The sequence below is a fragment of the Thyridium curvatum genome (genome assembly GCF_004353045.1).
Source record: "Thyridium curvatum strain D216 chromosome Unknown NODE_93_length_152514_cov_68.488027, whole genome shotgun sequence".
NCBI classification, from domain to species: domain Eukaryota; kingdom Fungi; phylum Ascomycota; class Sordariomycetes; order Thyridiales; family Thyridiaceae; genus Thyridium; species Thyridium curvatum.
The window spans coordinates 773-15,510 of record NW_022156848.1 but is presented as its reverse complement, the minus strand read 5'-3'; the positions used below and the strand labels follow the sequence as shown (position 1 = coordinate 15,510).

Genomic DNA, 14,738 nt, shown 5'->3' with positions numbered 1-14,738 from the left:
CGCCAAGGCTTCAGAAGTTCTCATAAAAACCGGTATTAGTATCATAAGAAAAAGCTTCAAGTGTTCTTTTATCTTTAGCCGTTGAAACCATGCAGACAGTTCGTCCGTCAGACCGTCCATCCTCATAATCATACAAATCACTCCCTTGATCAAACCACACACGATCTCATCACTGGTCCTTCCCCCCATCCTTCTTAGCCTTCGCCGCCGCCTCCCTCCTCCTCCTCCTCCACGCCTTGAACTCGTTCAGCAGGCCCATGACCAGCGGCACGCCGACGGGGCCCAGCAGCGGCAGGTAGACGGCGACCTTGTGCTCGTCGGGGAAGTACAGCTGGGCGACCATGCCCTTCTCGAAGAAGGCCTTCTCGGCCTCGGCCTCGGCGATGCGGGCGTGGGCGAGACCCGCGGGCCCGCCGAGGGAGTCGCAGGCGAGGCGCAGGTGGCGCATCGTCGAGGCCACGCCCTCGGCGACGCTGCGAGGGATCGAGATGGAGGGCAGGGCGAGCGCGAGGCGGGCCAGGCTGCCGAGGGTCGAGGAGGCGCGGAGCAGGAGGTCGGCGGACCGGATGCGCGAGAGGGTCGAGAGGCGCAGGGGCAGGCTGCCCGACTGGGGGGTGCCGAGGAGCGACAGGAGGTGAGAGGTGAAGGTGAGCAGGGGTTGCTTGAGGGTCTGGAGCGAAACGTGGGCTTGGTCGGTGGACAAGGGGAGCAGGTAGACGGTGCCCCACTGCGGGATCAGCCAGGATTGGGATGTCTCGGAGACCGTGTCTGAGGTCAGGTCGGAGCCCTGCTGGGGCGGCAGGCCGATGGTCTGGTTGCCGACGAAGACGACAAAGTTGACGGTCGGGGCGCCGCCGATGGAGGGCGAGAGGGGCCACTCGGCGGCGTTGATGAAGGCGGAAAGGTCCTCCTTGCTCAGAACTTCAGATTGCACGCCAGGCGAGGCGTAGAGCTGGACCTGGGTGTCGATAGTAAAGTTGTGGATGGGCGACAGTACATCCAAGACAGGCTTCATATACTCGTTGATGGCACTCTCAATCTCCCAGCTACTGGGCGCAGGACCACTTGTGAACAGGGAAAAGGTCAGGTGGTAGGTGGGAGAATAGCGAAGAGACCGCGTTGTCCGCTTGGCCAGGGCCTCGGCGACCTCGGGTGCGAGTGCCGGAGAACGCTGGTCAGGGTTCATGGCGTTGGCAGACAGCAAGTAGGAGATGACGGCCTGCTCCTCAGCGAAAGTAGATCGGAGCTGTGTCGCGATGAAGGTAGCGAGGGTGGACGAGGAGGACGTCGGCGAGGGGACAGCATTCGGGGGATAGGTCACATCGAGGACAGGTAGGTTCGGGTGCAGAGACGCGGTCGTGGCATCGCCTGCCGCCAGACGAATTGTCAGGGCGACACTGTCGGTCTGTAGAGGCTCGGTGGAGACGGCTTGGGGTGCAAGTTCAAGGCGCAGGTGGTGGCCAGAGAAGTCATTGAGGTCGTCGAGAGCGTGCTGCGTGAGCCGCAGCAAGTGTTGGGCCTCGGAGTCTTGTAGGGAGCTGGCCTGTATCGCGATGCGCAGAGGAAACACTGGTCGACACGCCTGAGAGCCAAGGTAGACTTGTCAGCATGGCCATCCTAAGCTGTCCACTTGCAGGGCCGGGAATTGCCAATACACACCTTGCCGTCGGCCCATTCGAGCATCTCGTCGAGGGGCAAGTCTGCCCTGTATATGGTCGTTGTGTGCCACCATATTGGCAGGCCGAGGAGCAGGACAATGAGCCAGAAGGCGAGGATCACGAGGGAGCGCCTCCTGACATCACCAGGCTTCTCAGGAGGGGGCTGTTTCCGTGCGCCTTGCTCGGGCGTTGTCACCTCGACGGCGGTGACAGGTTGGGATGGTCCTGAAGAGGGAGCCGCAGCGGCATTGTTGCGTAATCGAGCCGACATGGCGGCATTGAAGCTCCCGGGATGTTGGCCGGAACCTCGAGTGAGTTCGTGGCGGCGGGCGGGCGATACGAGACGCGATAATGCAAAGTCGCCAGCTCACCCGCAATCGAGCGAGGCTTGGCTGGCTGTCACATGGCGATAGCGATAAGGCCAGACCGCGAATACGACACACCTAACATTGAAGGAGATGCTTAGTTAGACATGGATGCCTACAGGGGACAACTGCAGCGGGCCTTGGCCCCAATGAACATCGGGCTTCAGGCGGGATCTCCACTAAATACACTGCTGACGGGCGGCTCAGAGGCGCGCGGATGGGCGATGGAATAGGTACCTAAGCTGGAAGGCATCTCGAAGGGCTTAAATCCGGACAAGCTTTTGCATCCTCCAGCTGAATACTTGTACAAGGACAAAGCAAAGGTATCGCTTTTAATGTCCGATCATTGGACTGGTGGAAGGGCAGGGATCTTTCCTTCTGATGGTGGAGCCTGCTGTGACCGATCCGAGAGACCGAGAGTGGCACAAGGAGAAAGTTGAGACAGCCCGGGTTTTCGGTCTCGCATGTCGCACACGAAGCTAGAGATCCAGGATGAGGATGCTAACTTGAAGCTGTCAGTTTGGGCAATCCGATCATTGGTTGGCAGCTCAAGGGCCGACTTGACTTGCAAGTACCTAACAATGACATTCATCCGTGACTTGGCACCCTTTCCAAGAAACAACCTGATGCTCCCAGCCAATGTTCTATCGGATCCATGGCTGGACTCGGGAATAGCGCGATGGAGATCATCCCCCCCCGACTCGCCAATGCACCCCAGTTCCAGCATGCACTAACTAGGCGTTGTGTTGGCATGGATGGCATGGCATGACCCCTCAGATCCACGCTGCGCGTGCCGAGGCATCTGATACCATCACCAGTTTGACGTGTGAAAAAAAAGGGTGCCACTGGCAAGCATGGGCAGGCATTCTGTCGTTGCTGTGCTCCGGTGAAGCTGCTGGTGGACCAATTCCATTCATTGATTCATTCATTCATTCCCCTTCTCATCGTGTCTCTCCCCGCTTCATTCACTCCTGTTGTGAAGCAACGCCGAAGCGAAAAAGCCCATGTGAATGAGCTTCACCTCCCTGGTGGCCTCTTTCCTTTGCCACCTCCATCATTGTTGAGAAAGGAGCGTGCACCTCCTGTCTTCCCCAGATTGTGCAGGCCATATCGGTGGGCCTCTGCAGTTCTTGATCGCCTCTCCCGTTGCGTCTCATCTCTCCTATCACGTCGTCAAGAGATCGCGTTCAGCCTGCGCTCGCTCTTTTTCATCTGTTCCTTCCAATCGATCTAGACCTCTCGAACGTCTGATCAATGCTCTCAGTCTAATCTCTTCCTCCCTCCTTCCTACCTTTACTTGGGTTTACACCTCCTTTCATGCGTGCAATACTCCCATCGACACCCACATCGTGGCCTCACCCGTTCCAAGAGCCGCTCTGCAGCTGATAATCTCTGCCGTGAGATCCAGTGCTTGTCAAAGGACCACCATATCACGAAACGAAGAGGAAAATGCCTGGTAGGCACCCACTGACCCTGCATGTGGCCGATCACCTGCTCATCATTTCCAGTCCCTCTGGGCGTCGCCCTGCCGGCGGCAGCAGCTGCCCTGGCCTACATCAATGCGCGTGCCGGTGTCTTCTATGACATGCTCCTGCTGGGCTCCGCCATCCCCTCAGCCGTCAAGATGGCCATCCGCGAGAAGCGCGGCCGCCCGAACCTCTTCTACCTGCTCGAGGACCGCGCCAAGTCGGCCTCGACCGCCGACCGCACCTTTCTGCTCTTCGAGGACCGCGCCTACACCTACGCCCAGGTCTACGACCGCGCCCTGCGCTACGGCGCCTGGCTGAAGCAGGTCCTCGGCATCGAGAAGGGCCAGGTCGTCGCCATGGACTTTATGAACTCGGACACCTACATCTTCATCTGGATGGGCCTGTGGGCCATCGGCGCCAAGCCCGCCTTCATCAACTACAACCTCAAGGACCAGCCTCTCGTCCACTGTGTCCGCGCCGCCCGTGCCAAGATCCTGCTCGTCGACCCTGCCGTGGCCGCCAACGTCGAGGGTGTCAAGGGCCACCTCCCCGGTATGCAGATCAAGGTCGTCACGCCCCAGCTCGAGACCGAGATCATGGCCATGGACGCCATCCGCTACCCGGATGAGCTGCGCCATGAGGATGCCGCCAAGAACATGGCCATCCTCATCTACACCTCGGGCACCACCGGCCTGCCCAAGGCCGCCGTCATCTCGTGGGCCAAGCTGATCGTCGCCGGAACCTTTGTCAACAGCTGGGCGGGCCTCAAGGCCTCCGACGTCTATTACACCGTAAGTTCACATTGCATATCCACTGGCAAGAATGACGACATCATTCTTTTGGGCCGACGGCTGACCGGGATACCACCAGTGCATGCCAATGTACCACTCGTCCCCGACCCTCATGTGCTTCAGCGCCGTCCTCTCGACCGGCTGCGCCCTCGCCCTCGGCGTCAAGTTCTCCAACCGCACCTTCTGGCCCGACGTCCGCCGCCACGACGCCACCGTCATCCAGTACGTGGGCGAGACCTGCCGGTACCTGCTCGCCGCCCCGCCGCAGCTCGACCCGGCCACGGGCGAGAGCCTCGACCGCCGCCACCGCGTGCACACGGCCTTCGGCAACGGCCTGCGCCCGGACGTGTGGGCGCCCTTCAAGGAGCGCTTCGGCATCGAGACCGTCGCCGAGTTCTACGGCGCCACCGAGGGCATGCTGGCGACCTGGAACCTGTCGCGCAACGACTTCTCGGCCGGCGCCGTCGGCCGCCACGGCTGGCTGTACGACCTCTTCATGGGCCGCGACGTGGCCTTCGCCGCGCTCGACGACGACGCCGAGCAGGCGCTGCGCGACCCGTCCACGGGGTTCTGCCGCCGCGCGCGCGCCGGCGAGCCGGGCGAGCTGCTGTTCCGCCTGCCGGCCGCGGACATCGAGTCGCGCTTCCAGGGCTACTACGGCGACAGCGCGGCCTCGGCCGCGAAGGTCATGCGCGGCGTCTTCAAGCGCGGCGACGCGTGGTTCCGCACGGGCGACGTCATGCGCGCCGACCCGGCCCGCGGCCTGCTCTACTTCCACGACCGCATCGGCGACACCTACCGCTGGAAGTCGGAGAACGTCTCCACGGCCGAGGTCGCGCAGGGCCTGGGCACGCACGAGCTCGTCGTCGAGGCCAACGTCTACGGCGTCGCGCTGCCGGGCCACGACGGCCGCGCGGGCTGCGCGGCCGTGGCGCTCCCCGAGGGCCGCGAGCCGGACGAGGCGGGCCTCGCGGCGCTGGCGGCGCACGCGCAGGCCTCGCTGCCTCGGTACGCCGTGCCGCTGTTCCTGCGCTTCGTCCCACCCGGCGCGCACACGACCGGCACCAACAAGCAGCAGAAGCATGTGCTGCGGGAGGAGGGCGTCGACCCGGACAAGACGGGCGGGGACAAGGTGTTTTGGCTGCAGGACGGTCGGTACGTGCCGTTTGGTCGGGCCGAGTGGCTGGACCTGAAGGGCGGGCGGGTCAAGCTTTGAAGGGGCTGGGTGGGTGTCAATCTGTATGAGTGAGTATGGGGAGACAGTTAGAGAAGAAGACGGCTTGTGTTGCATGAAGACGCTTTATGGCATTGCACCATGCACTTTCTGATCAGGATTAGAAGACCTCTAGAGTACTGCAAGCGAAAGAGGGAAAGTCTCTGCTACGATGATTAGCAACACTTCAAGTAAACGCATGATCGACGTTCAAATACCATTTTCTTACCTTCGCAACTGAGATCCTCATGCTGCTACCTGCTCTTCTCTAGAAAGCATACATGTAACTTTGCTTGCTGCTATGGTCTCACTCTACTAAGGTTGGACAAGTGCCGTAGCAATAAGTCACTCCAAGAAATCCAAGTCAACAGAGATGGTTATACCTCCTTCTCTGGTTGGCCCAAGCTTACCGTGGCGTTTGCATGCGTTTCCAAACCTTATCGACCTTGACAAAGGGGATTGGAGTGTACATGTACCTACATCAGGAGCGGGACCCAATCGGCTTCGCCTACCCCTCCGTGTTCCGTCATCATGCTTAATGTTCTCTCCTGCAGTGATTAAGAGGGAGGGGTTGAGATTGTGCTTTGCTACACAATAACCACTATTGCGTAGGCACTCCATTAAACGCTCCTGCATAATTAGTTCGGGCCTGCTAGTCAAGTTCTAAAGCCCGGATCCTTCGTTATCATCAAGTCGCAGAATTCGCAGTATATCGGGGTAATTCTCCTCTTCCCGAAAGTTCATCCGATGGCAGCCAGCACCCTGCCTCTGGGCGGCAAAGTCTTCGCCATCACGGGCGGAGCGAGCGGGATCGGCCTGGCGACGGCCAAGATCCTGTCAGCGCGCGGTGGCACAGTGTGCATCGGGGACGTCGACGAGTCAGCGCTGGAGGAGGCGGACGCCTATTTCAAGACGAAAGACGCGCCGTACACACTCTACCACCTCGACGTCTCGGAGAAGGACCAGGTAGAGGACTGGATTAGCGACATCGTGAGCAAGCACGGCCATCTGGACGGCGCGGCCAACGTGGCTGGGATCATCGGCAAGGACCACGGGGTGAAGCCGGTGGCGGAGCTGGACGACGACGAGTGGGACAGGATCATCGCTGTCAACCTGACGGGGTGTATGTACTGCTTGCGGGCCGAGCTGAGAGCGATATCCCCGGGAGGCTCCATCGTCAACGTTGCGTCGATACATGGAACAACGGGTACGTCAAGGTTTACAATCTCCCATCTCAAACATGCTTCTTCTTTCGTTACGCTCTATTGATTGATGTCATCCAGGAATGGCCAACCACGGAGCTTATGCGGCGAGCAAGCACGGCGTCATTGGACTCACTCGGGCGGCGGCCAAGGAGAACGGCGCCAGGGAAGTCCGGGTGAACGCCGTTGCTCCGGGGGCCATATACACCCCGATGATGCAAAAGTATTGGGACGAGACTGGGCGGGCGCTGGATGCGGCGCTCGACGATCCCAGCGCGTTTCAGCGCCAGGGTAAAGCCGAAGAAGTTGCCGGCGTGATAACGTTTCTGTTGGGTCCGGAGAGCAGCTTTGTGAGCGGGAGCGTGTACGCGGTCGACGGTGCATGGCTGTAGTCTGGAGACATGGATGCATATGTGTGAGGCCTCTCCGGGCTGCCACGGATTTACACGGTGCCGCCTGACAGGAACTGTTGGTCTTTTCGGGGTCTTGATTTGGACAGCAGGATGCCTGACTGGATGCATACGGCAACCCGGGGTTTGAGGTCAATTTATTTCTGTCGACATCGGGGATTCCTTTCGGATGTGTGAGAGAGAATTGTATTGGCTCTCTGACCTGTTGGTCGCCGGGGACAATCCCGCGTGCCAGGTTCCGGGATGCAACCTGTCCCGCCTGTCCCGTCTCCCGGCCACTCATCAGTCCACACATGCATTAATCTGGTGGCTTAAGATCCATCCGTGGATGTCTCCTCCTTCTGGAAGTCACGGAAGCCCACGCACCTCGCAATGCCACTTGCATCGTTTGGTGATGGGCCCCGCCCTTTTCGGCGACCACCAGACCACCCCGGCGGCGAGCGGCGAAGCTGCACACGAGTGAACGGACGGTTGTCCTTGACGACGACGACGACAGCGACGGAGCAAATGACAGCATCGAGGGTCCCCGCCAGCCTGGGACGAATCAGAGCGGCGGGCGATCGCGCAATTGGGCGCGATTCCCTTCTGGTGCTTAGTGAGGGGTAGCTTTCTGGAGGGAACAGCTTCCCCGCCGCCCCAGCTCAGTAATCGATAAGGATGCGGGCGGGTGGGTGTACATTGATGTGCCTGCAATACACTGCACCTCAGTGGTGCTGCCGACGATGGCGCAAGAAGAGAGAAAGAGAAGGCAATGAATGGGTGGATGGAGCCCTGGAGCCAAGAAGGAATCACGGCGGCTTGGTCGGCGGCTTGTTGTGTGATGGGCAAAGTTCATTATTTTTCCATGTACTTAATCTTCTTTGCAGAACGAACGGCAGAGGGCGGGACAGAGCGCATCTGCCGTGAGTAAGGTGACAAAGGGTCACATCAATGTCATATCAGCGCTGCCATACCGCGGCCATGGGTCCATTGTCCATTGACGTCTATCACGCAAATCCCGTAGATTAATAAGGACGCGGAGGAGAAAACTTACGGAGTAGGTACATCATCGCTGGGTCAGTAGTGGTCCCCGACTCTGGAGGCCAAATTGTAACAAACATCTGGGCAGCTCGTGCGGGTATCGGTGTCACTCAGATCACGCCATAGCTGGACCAAGAGACCAGACACTCTGGACACAAGAGACACATGCCGCCGTGTGTCTTATAAATCTTGCGCCGATGGCCACCTTTGGGAGACGTGTTTAGACTTTTTTTGTTTTCTCCTCCATTTCCTGTCAAAACTTACCTGCTCGTCCAAAGATACCCCAGCCCTCATCTGCCTTTCAGATCTTGTTTGCTTCTCCGATCCAGAACATCACTCCCCACACACACAATCTCCCGTCGCAAGAATGGCTGCTGAACAGAGACCCGCTCCGTAAGTCCCTGCCTATTTTTGCCCCTCTGGTGATGCTCACGGAAGGTGGGCATTGTCGCATCTGAAGATGGAGAGAGGGAGAGAGACGAGAGACAGACTGCACAGAGTGCTGACCAGAGAGACAAACAGCCTCCGCCTGGGCTCCATCGCCCCCAACTTCAAGGCCGAGACGACCAAGGGCCCCATCGACTTCCACGAGTTCATCGGCGACAACTGGGTCATCCTCTTCTCCCACCCGGAGGACTTCACCCCGGTCTGCACCACCGAGCTGGGCGAGATGGCCCGCCTCGAGCCCGAGTTCTCCAAGCGCGGCGTCAAGCTCATCGGCCTGTCGGCCAACACCATCGACAGCCACGACGGCTGGCTCAAGGACATCGAGGACGTGACCAGCTACCTGCCCAGCTTCCCCATCATCGGCGACAAGGAGCGCAAGGTCGCCTACCTGTACGACATGCTCGACTACCAGGACACGACCAACGTCGACGCCAAGGGCATCGCCTTCACCATCCGCTCCGTCTTCTTCATCGACCCCAAGAAGACGATCCGCTGCATCCTGAGCTACCCGGCCTCGACGGGCCGCAACTCGGCCGAGATCCTGCGCGTCATCCAGTCCCTGCAGACGGGCGACAAGTACAAGGTCACGACCCCCATCAACTGGCAGCCGGGTGAGGACGTCATCGTCCACCCCAGCGTCAAGACCGAGGACGCCAAGAAGATCTGGCCCGAGGTCAAGATCGTCAAGCCCTACCTGCGCTTCACGCCGCTGTCCAAGGACAAGGTCGAGGCTTGAGCGTGGAATGTGCGCGGGACTTAGTTTGGCTGGAGTTGGATCCAATTTAGGGAGCTTTTGGTCAGGGTTCTCTGTCTTTTTTGTTTGACAGATCGTAACTAGTCGAAGAAGAAAAGGCCTCGTCGAATTTCCAGGCGCTGAGCTGTAATGAATCAATGAAGATGAAACACAACGAGAAACAATTTCACTCCAAACAATCTCCGTCGGCGTCGGCTCCGAATGGCCCATGCTCAAAATGTGACGTCCGCTACAGATATGACTATCCTTGCATCGTTGGTCCAAAGTTGATCTCGGTTGGTGATCAGGCACATCCAGACCAATCCTCCCCTCATCAGTGCCTCATCTCCCATCTCCCAGACTTTCCCCGTTCCCGAGGCCTCGGAGCACTTGCCCCAAACAGAAGTCTAGCGCTGCTTATCTGACGGAGATTGTGCACGTGTGCATACTTCTTCGTACATAGACTTTGTGCATCATGCTTTCATCATCGTTGCTTGTACACAATGACACACACGTGGACTCCCGGGGTCAGGGATACTGTATCCATGTTTGCTTCCCGAGATGAGGTTTTTGGTCAACTGACACATGACCTGGTGGGTCGCCTGCCACACTAGATGGGTATTTAGGTGACCTGACATACTAGGTGGGCCTTGATTATCATATGTGATTAGATTAGAGATAGACTACCGATAATACTACAAAAGTCGGTATGACCTTGTTAATAAGAGGCAGGAATGATTCTAGAATAATTCTAGAGTGATTCTACTATAGTTGTTAAGTAAGATACTATAGATCTTACTTTACCTTTAGGTCTAGATAGAGAGATATTTACTTTAGAAGAGTTATCTATTCTAGAGACTTAGTATAATGACTTTTATAATCTATAATATATATAAGAAATATAAAGAATTAAATCTATAATATCTTTATATATAAGCTATTAACTGACTTTAGATCCTATTTAATAAAGCTATATTATATAGATATATATTTTAAAACTGTCTTTAATATTATTCTACTACTAATTAATAATAGTAATAAGCTAGGATTATTAAAGATAAGATTTTAATCTCTATAAGTATTAATATCTATAGTATTTAAGAAGCAGTTTATTATCTAATCTTTATATAAAATATCTTCTATATAATAGGGTTATTAGAAATATTAAATATATCTAAAGATAGGACTATTATTATTATTATAACTAAAAGTCTTTATAAGAAAGAAAAAGAATACTTTTAGAATATTATAAGTTATTTATTTATTATATATTAAAATTACTATATCTAATTATATTAGGTTTAGTATAATATAGCTTAAAAGATCTATCTAACTCTTACTTAATCTATTATTCTTAGAGATATTCCTATAACTTAATATATATATAGTTATACTAGAGGTAAAGCTTATTAATATCTTTAATATTTTAACTTTAGTTATATTAAAGTCTTAACTATACTTTTTAATTAAATAAAGATATTTTAAGAGGAAGTTATAGAGAAGATAATTTAAAAGAGAATATTAGGATAAGTTTTAATATAAATATATATTTATATTTATTACTAATAATATAACTTAGTATTATTTAAGCTATATACTAATACTTTAATATAAAGAAAGTATATTCTTCTTAACTTTAGTCTTATTATCTTATTCTTATAGCTATAAACTATAGTATAAGTTATTCTTTTTATTTAATTTTATAATATAATATTAATTAATATTAGTATATTACTAGTCTTTAATAATATGTTATTTAATATATTAACTTAAGTTTAAATATTATTAAATAGAATTACTTTTAGTTATCTCTTAACTATAAATAGAGATATTATATCTTATTAATTTAAGCTGTAGTAGATAAGACTAATCAGTCTTTTAAAGAAGCTTAAAATTAAAAATATTTTATTATTATTAATAATTAAAAGAAATATAACTTTTATAATAAGTTATATTTATTTTATATATTTTATTTTATTTTATATTAACTTTATTATAGCTTAGATTTATTATAGTAGCCTTATTATAATAATTCAATATACTTATAATATTACTCTTTAATTTTAAATTCTACTTAATCTTTTAAAGACTTCTTAAATTATTATTACCTCTTATAGCTATCATACTTATCCTCTAACTCTACTAATAATAATATCTTTATTAATTATTAATAGACTTATAAGGGTTATATTATAGATTAATAAGCTAAGAACCAGTTTAAGTAAGTCTATTAAATCTTTATATAGATTAAAACTAATATAAATATAGATATATTTTTAAAGTCTTCTAAACTAAGAGAGTTTATTAAAGAGTTTAAGAGTAAAACTATTATAGATCTTTATATAAGTCTTATAAATACAGACTATCTTTAAGCTCTTCTATATAAATAATAAGTTATTATATTTCCTTAAGATATATAAGGACTTATAATAGCTTTAAAAGAGATAAGAGAATAAAACTTATCTAGTTATATAAGTAATTACTTATAATAATAATTAAGAAAGTAAATAACTAATAAGATATAATAGTATATTTAATATACCTATTAATTATACTTAAACTATCTTATTATTTACTTTTTTTATAAATAAGTAAAGTAATAGAAGTTTAATGACTTAAAGTCCTTTTTAGTTGATGCTAACTATAAGTATATTCTTAGTAGTACCTATTATAAGATTATCTAGATATAATATAGTTATAACTTAAGGTAAGATATATTTATTTTCTTCTTCTTATTTAGAATTATTCTAGATTTATTCCTAAATTAGTCCTATAAGAAACTAACTTTTATATAGCTCTACTACTTATATATTATTATACTAACTTTAAGACAACTAATATATATCTTTATATATATCAAACTATCTTTTAAATCCTTAAAGATAAGTATACTATTAAAGTTTAATAGAAGTTTATCTATAACTTTAGACTACTTAGTATTACTCTTAACTAAGAAGAAGGTAATATTAGAGGTCTCTCTAAGTACCTTTAATAGAAGTTTATACTAAAGACTTTATAGGAAGATATTATAGCTTCTTATATAAGATTCTATATTATATATCTAAAGAGAGGCATTAAGAAGATCCTTAGTCATCTTTACTTATATAGGGATAATTCTTTATATAATCTTCTACTTTCTTTACTAAGATATTAAACTTTAGATAATTACTTCTCTCTCTATAATTAAATTATAAGTAAGTATATAAAAGAGGTTTATTTAATTTTAAATATTTATTAATATATCTATTAGGATATCTTCTAAGCTTATAACATTAGGTAAATCATAAGAAACTACCCTATATTATAGCTAGATTCTATTATATAGTTTTAAAGATATCTTAAGAGGATTAGATTCTTATCTTAAATCATACTAATATAGTTAAAGTCTTATATAAAGCTTCTTATTATTAAACTAGATGCTTTATTCCTATTCTTAATATAATTAATAGGTTAGTCTTTCTTTAAAATTATTAATATATTTAAACTAACTTTTATAGTTATTAAAAGTATGATTAGAACTTAGTTTTAAGAGCTTTTACTACTTAAAACCTCTATATCTTAATAATATATTAAAATATTAGAATTATAGGTTGAGTTAATCAGCTTTTCTAATATTAAAGTAAGTTTTCTCTCTATATATATTTATATTAGAATAATTTATTCTAATATTTAAATAAAGAAAGAACCTAATAGGATTAACTTAAAGAGAGAGGATAAAGAAGAAGATATTATAAATAGATTGAAATATTATAGGAGACTTTACCTATTAAGTCTTCTAATAGTTTTTTATATAATTTTAATAATAATCTTTTAAACCTATCTTAAGATATCTCTCCTACACCTTTATAAAATCAACAATCACTATCTATATCTTTAACTAAAGTACTAAGAAGTTCTTTAAGAAATATATATTAATAATCTTCTTATCCTTAACTAAATAGTCTTTATTATTAAGTAATTTAAACTTAAAGTCAACTAACTTAAGCTGCTTTAAGTTATAAAGATTAATAACTAGCTCTTAAAGAAAGGAGAAAGATATTAGAGATTAGGGATTAAGAGATAGAGCTAAAAGAGTGTTAGCTAGAGGCTGAAAATTAATAAAAAGATTATAAGTTAAAAGTAAAGATTGCTTTAGATAGATATAGACTAAAGTTAGAGATAGGACTATATAGGACTTAATAAAATACTGCTTTTCACTATCTTAAAATTTATAATTTTATAGAAACGTTTTTAACTATAACTTATTTATAATTATTATTATAGTAGAAACCTATCTACTTAATTAAATAACTTCTTAAAAGTTAAAAAAAAAGAAAGGTGGTTGATATCCTATTAATATAGTAGATAGAGCTATAAATTTACTAAAACTTTTTAGCTAAAACTAATAATCTTTACTATAAAAATCAAGTAAAAAAACATAGTAAAAGCTAAAAAAAAGCTTTATTATCTCTTAAAAAACTAATAAACATATACTATTAGTATGTATTTTCTTCCCTACTTAAATCTAATCCTTATTAGTAAAGAGATCGTCTATATTATAAGATAGAGAGGTAGTAGTATAAGATATAATGATATAGATATTTTAAATGCCTTAGGATAGATATAAGACTAGAGCTAGATATAAGAGGATTAGTAATTAGATTATAATAGAAATCTTACTAGTACTTATAAGAAATTATCTTATCAGGCTGTAGGTTAGAATAGAGATGCTTATACTAAATAGTACAGTCTATAGTATAGTTAGAAGAGAAGCAAGCTATCATTATATCAGTTTAAGTGTTATAACTAGATAGAAATAGAAGAGAGATATATTATAACTAACACTATTCTAAGTTATATAGTTATTATAAGTATTTATATCCTAACCTAGGATGTAGATCTTTATAAATAGAAGATCAGGCTAAGAAGAATTAGCTTCTAATAAAGAACTAGTAGGAAATATTTTACATAAAGACTAATATTATTATAGCTATTATATAGGATGATATAGAGATTGTTCTTATCTATAAGGACAGTCTTCTCCTTTTAAGAAGTGCTTAGAACTATAGACTGTCTAGTAGCTAGGGTCTATAGATTATAGTAGTACTCTATAGTTATTAATTAGTAGATTAGAAATAAATCTAGACTATTTTAGGTGTTATTTACTGATAAGATGCTAGTTATTAAAGTCTGAAATAGAACTAGAGATAGATAGAGTGATAATAAGACTATAGGTCTTAATAATATACTTCTTAAGAATATCTAGTGACTTATAGGCCTTATACTACTATATATTAGTGATATTTATAAGATATTTCTATAGGTATCCTAACCTTATAGTATATAATTTCACTATCAGGCAGTATTATATAGTAATAAACCTTACTAATAGTAATAATAATACATCCAATCTATTCTAATTATCAGCTAGAACTAGGTAGATATATTTCT

The 14,738-nt window shown here is 46.5% G+C and overlaps 3 protein-coding genes across 3 annotated transcripts; 2 read left to right on the top strand and 1 right to left on the bottom strand.

The window, feature by feature from the left end:
* Positions 1–169: 169 nt before the first annotated feature.
* On the bottom strand, positions 170–1,929 carry E0L32_010868 (uncharacterized protein; the record flags this gene model as incomplete). Its single annotated transcript, XM_031133533.1, has 2 exons — positions 170–1,582; positions 1,660–1,929. The coding sequence occupies 2 exons, from the start codon at positions 1,927–1,929 to the stop codon at positions 170–172; spliced, it is 1,683 nt and encodes a 560-aa protein (XP_030988876.1).
* Positions 1,930–3,472: 1,543 nt separating this feature from the next.
* Positions 3,473–7,090, top strand: E0L32_010867 (uncharacterized protein; the record flags this gene model as incomplete). Its single annotated transcript, XM_031133532.1, has 5 exons — positions 3,473–3,479; positions 3,532–4,283; positions 4,363–5,438; positions 6,153–6,703; positions 6,780–7,090. The coding sequence occupies 5 exons, from the start codon at positions 3,473–3,475 to the stop codon at positions 7,088–7,090; spliced, it is 2,697 nt and encodes an 898-aa protein (XP_030988875.1).
* A 1,405-nt stretch (positions 7,091–8,495) lies between these two features.
* Positions 8,496–9,311, top strand: E0L32_010866 (uncharacterized protein; the record flags this gene model as incomplete). The annotated part of the gene is made up of 2 exons (XM_031133531.1): positions 8,496–8,521; positions 8,651–9,311. 2 exons carry the CDS (start codon positions 8,496–8,498, stop codon positions 9,309–9,311), a joined length of 687 nt encoding a protein of 228 aa, XP_030988874.1.
* Between the last annotated feature and the right edge of the window lie 5,427 nt (positions 9,312–14,738).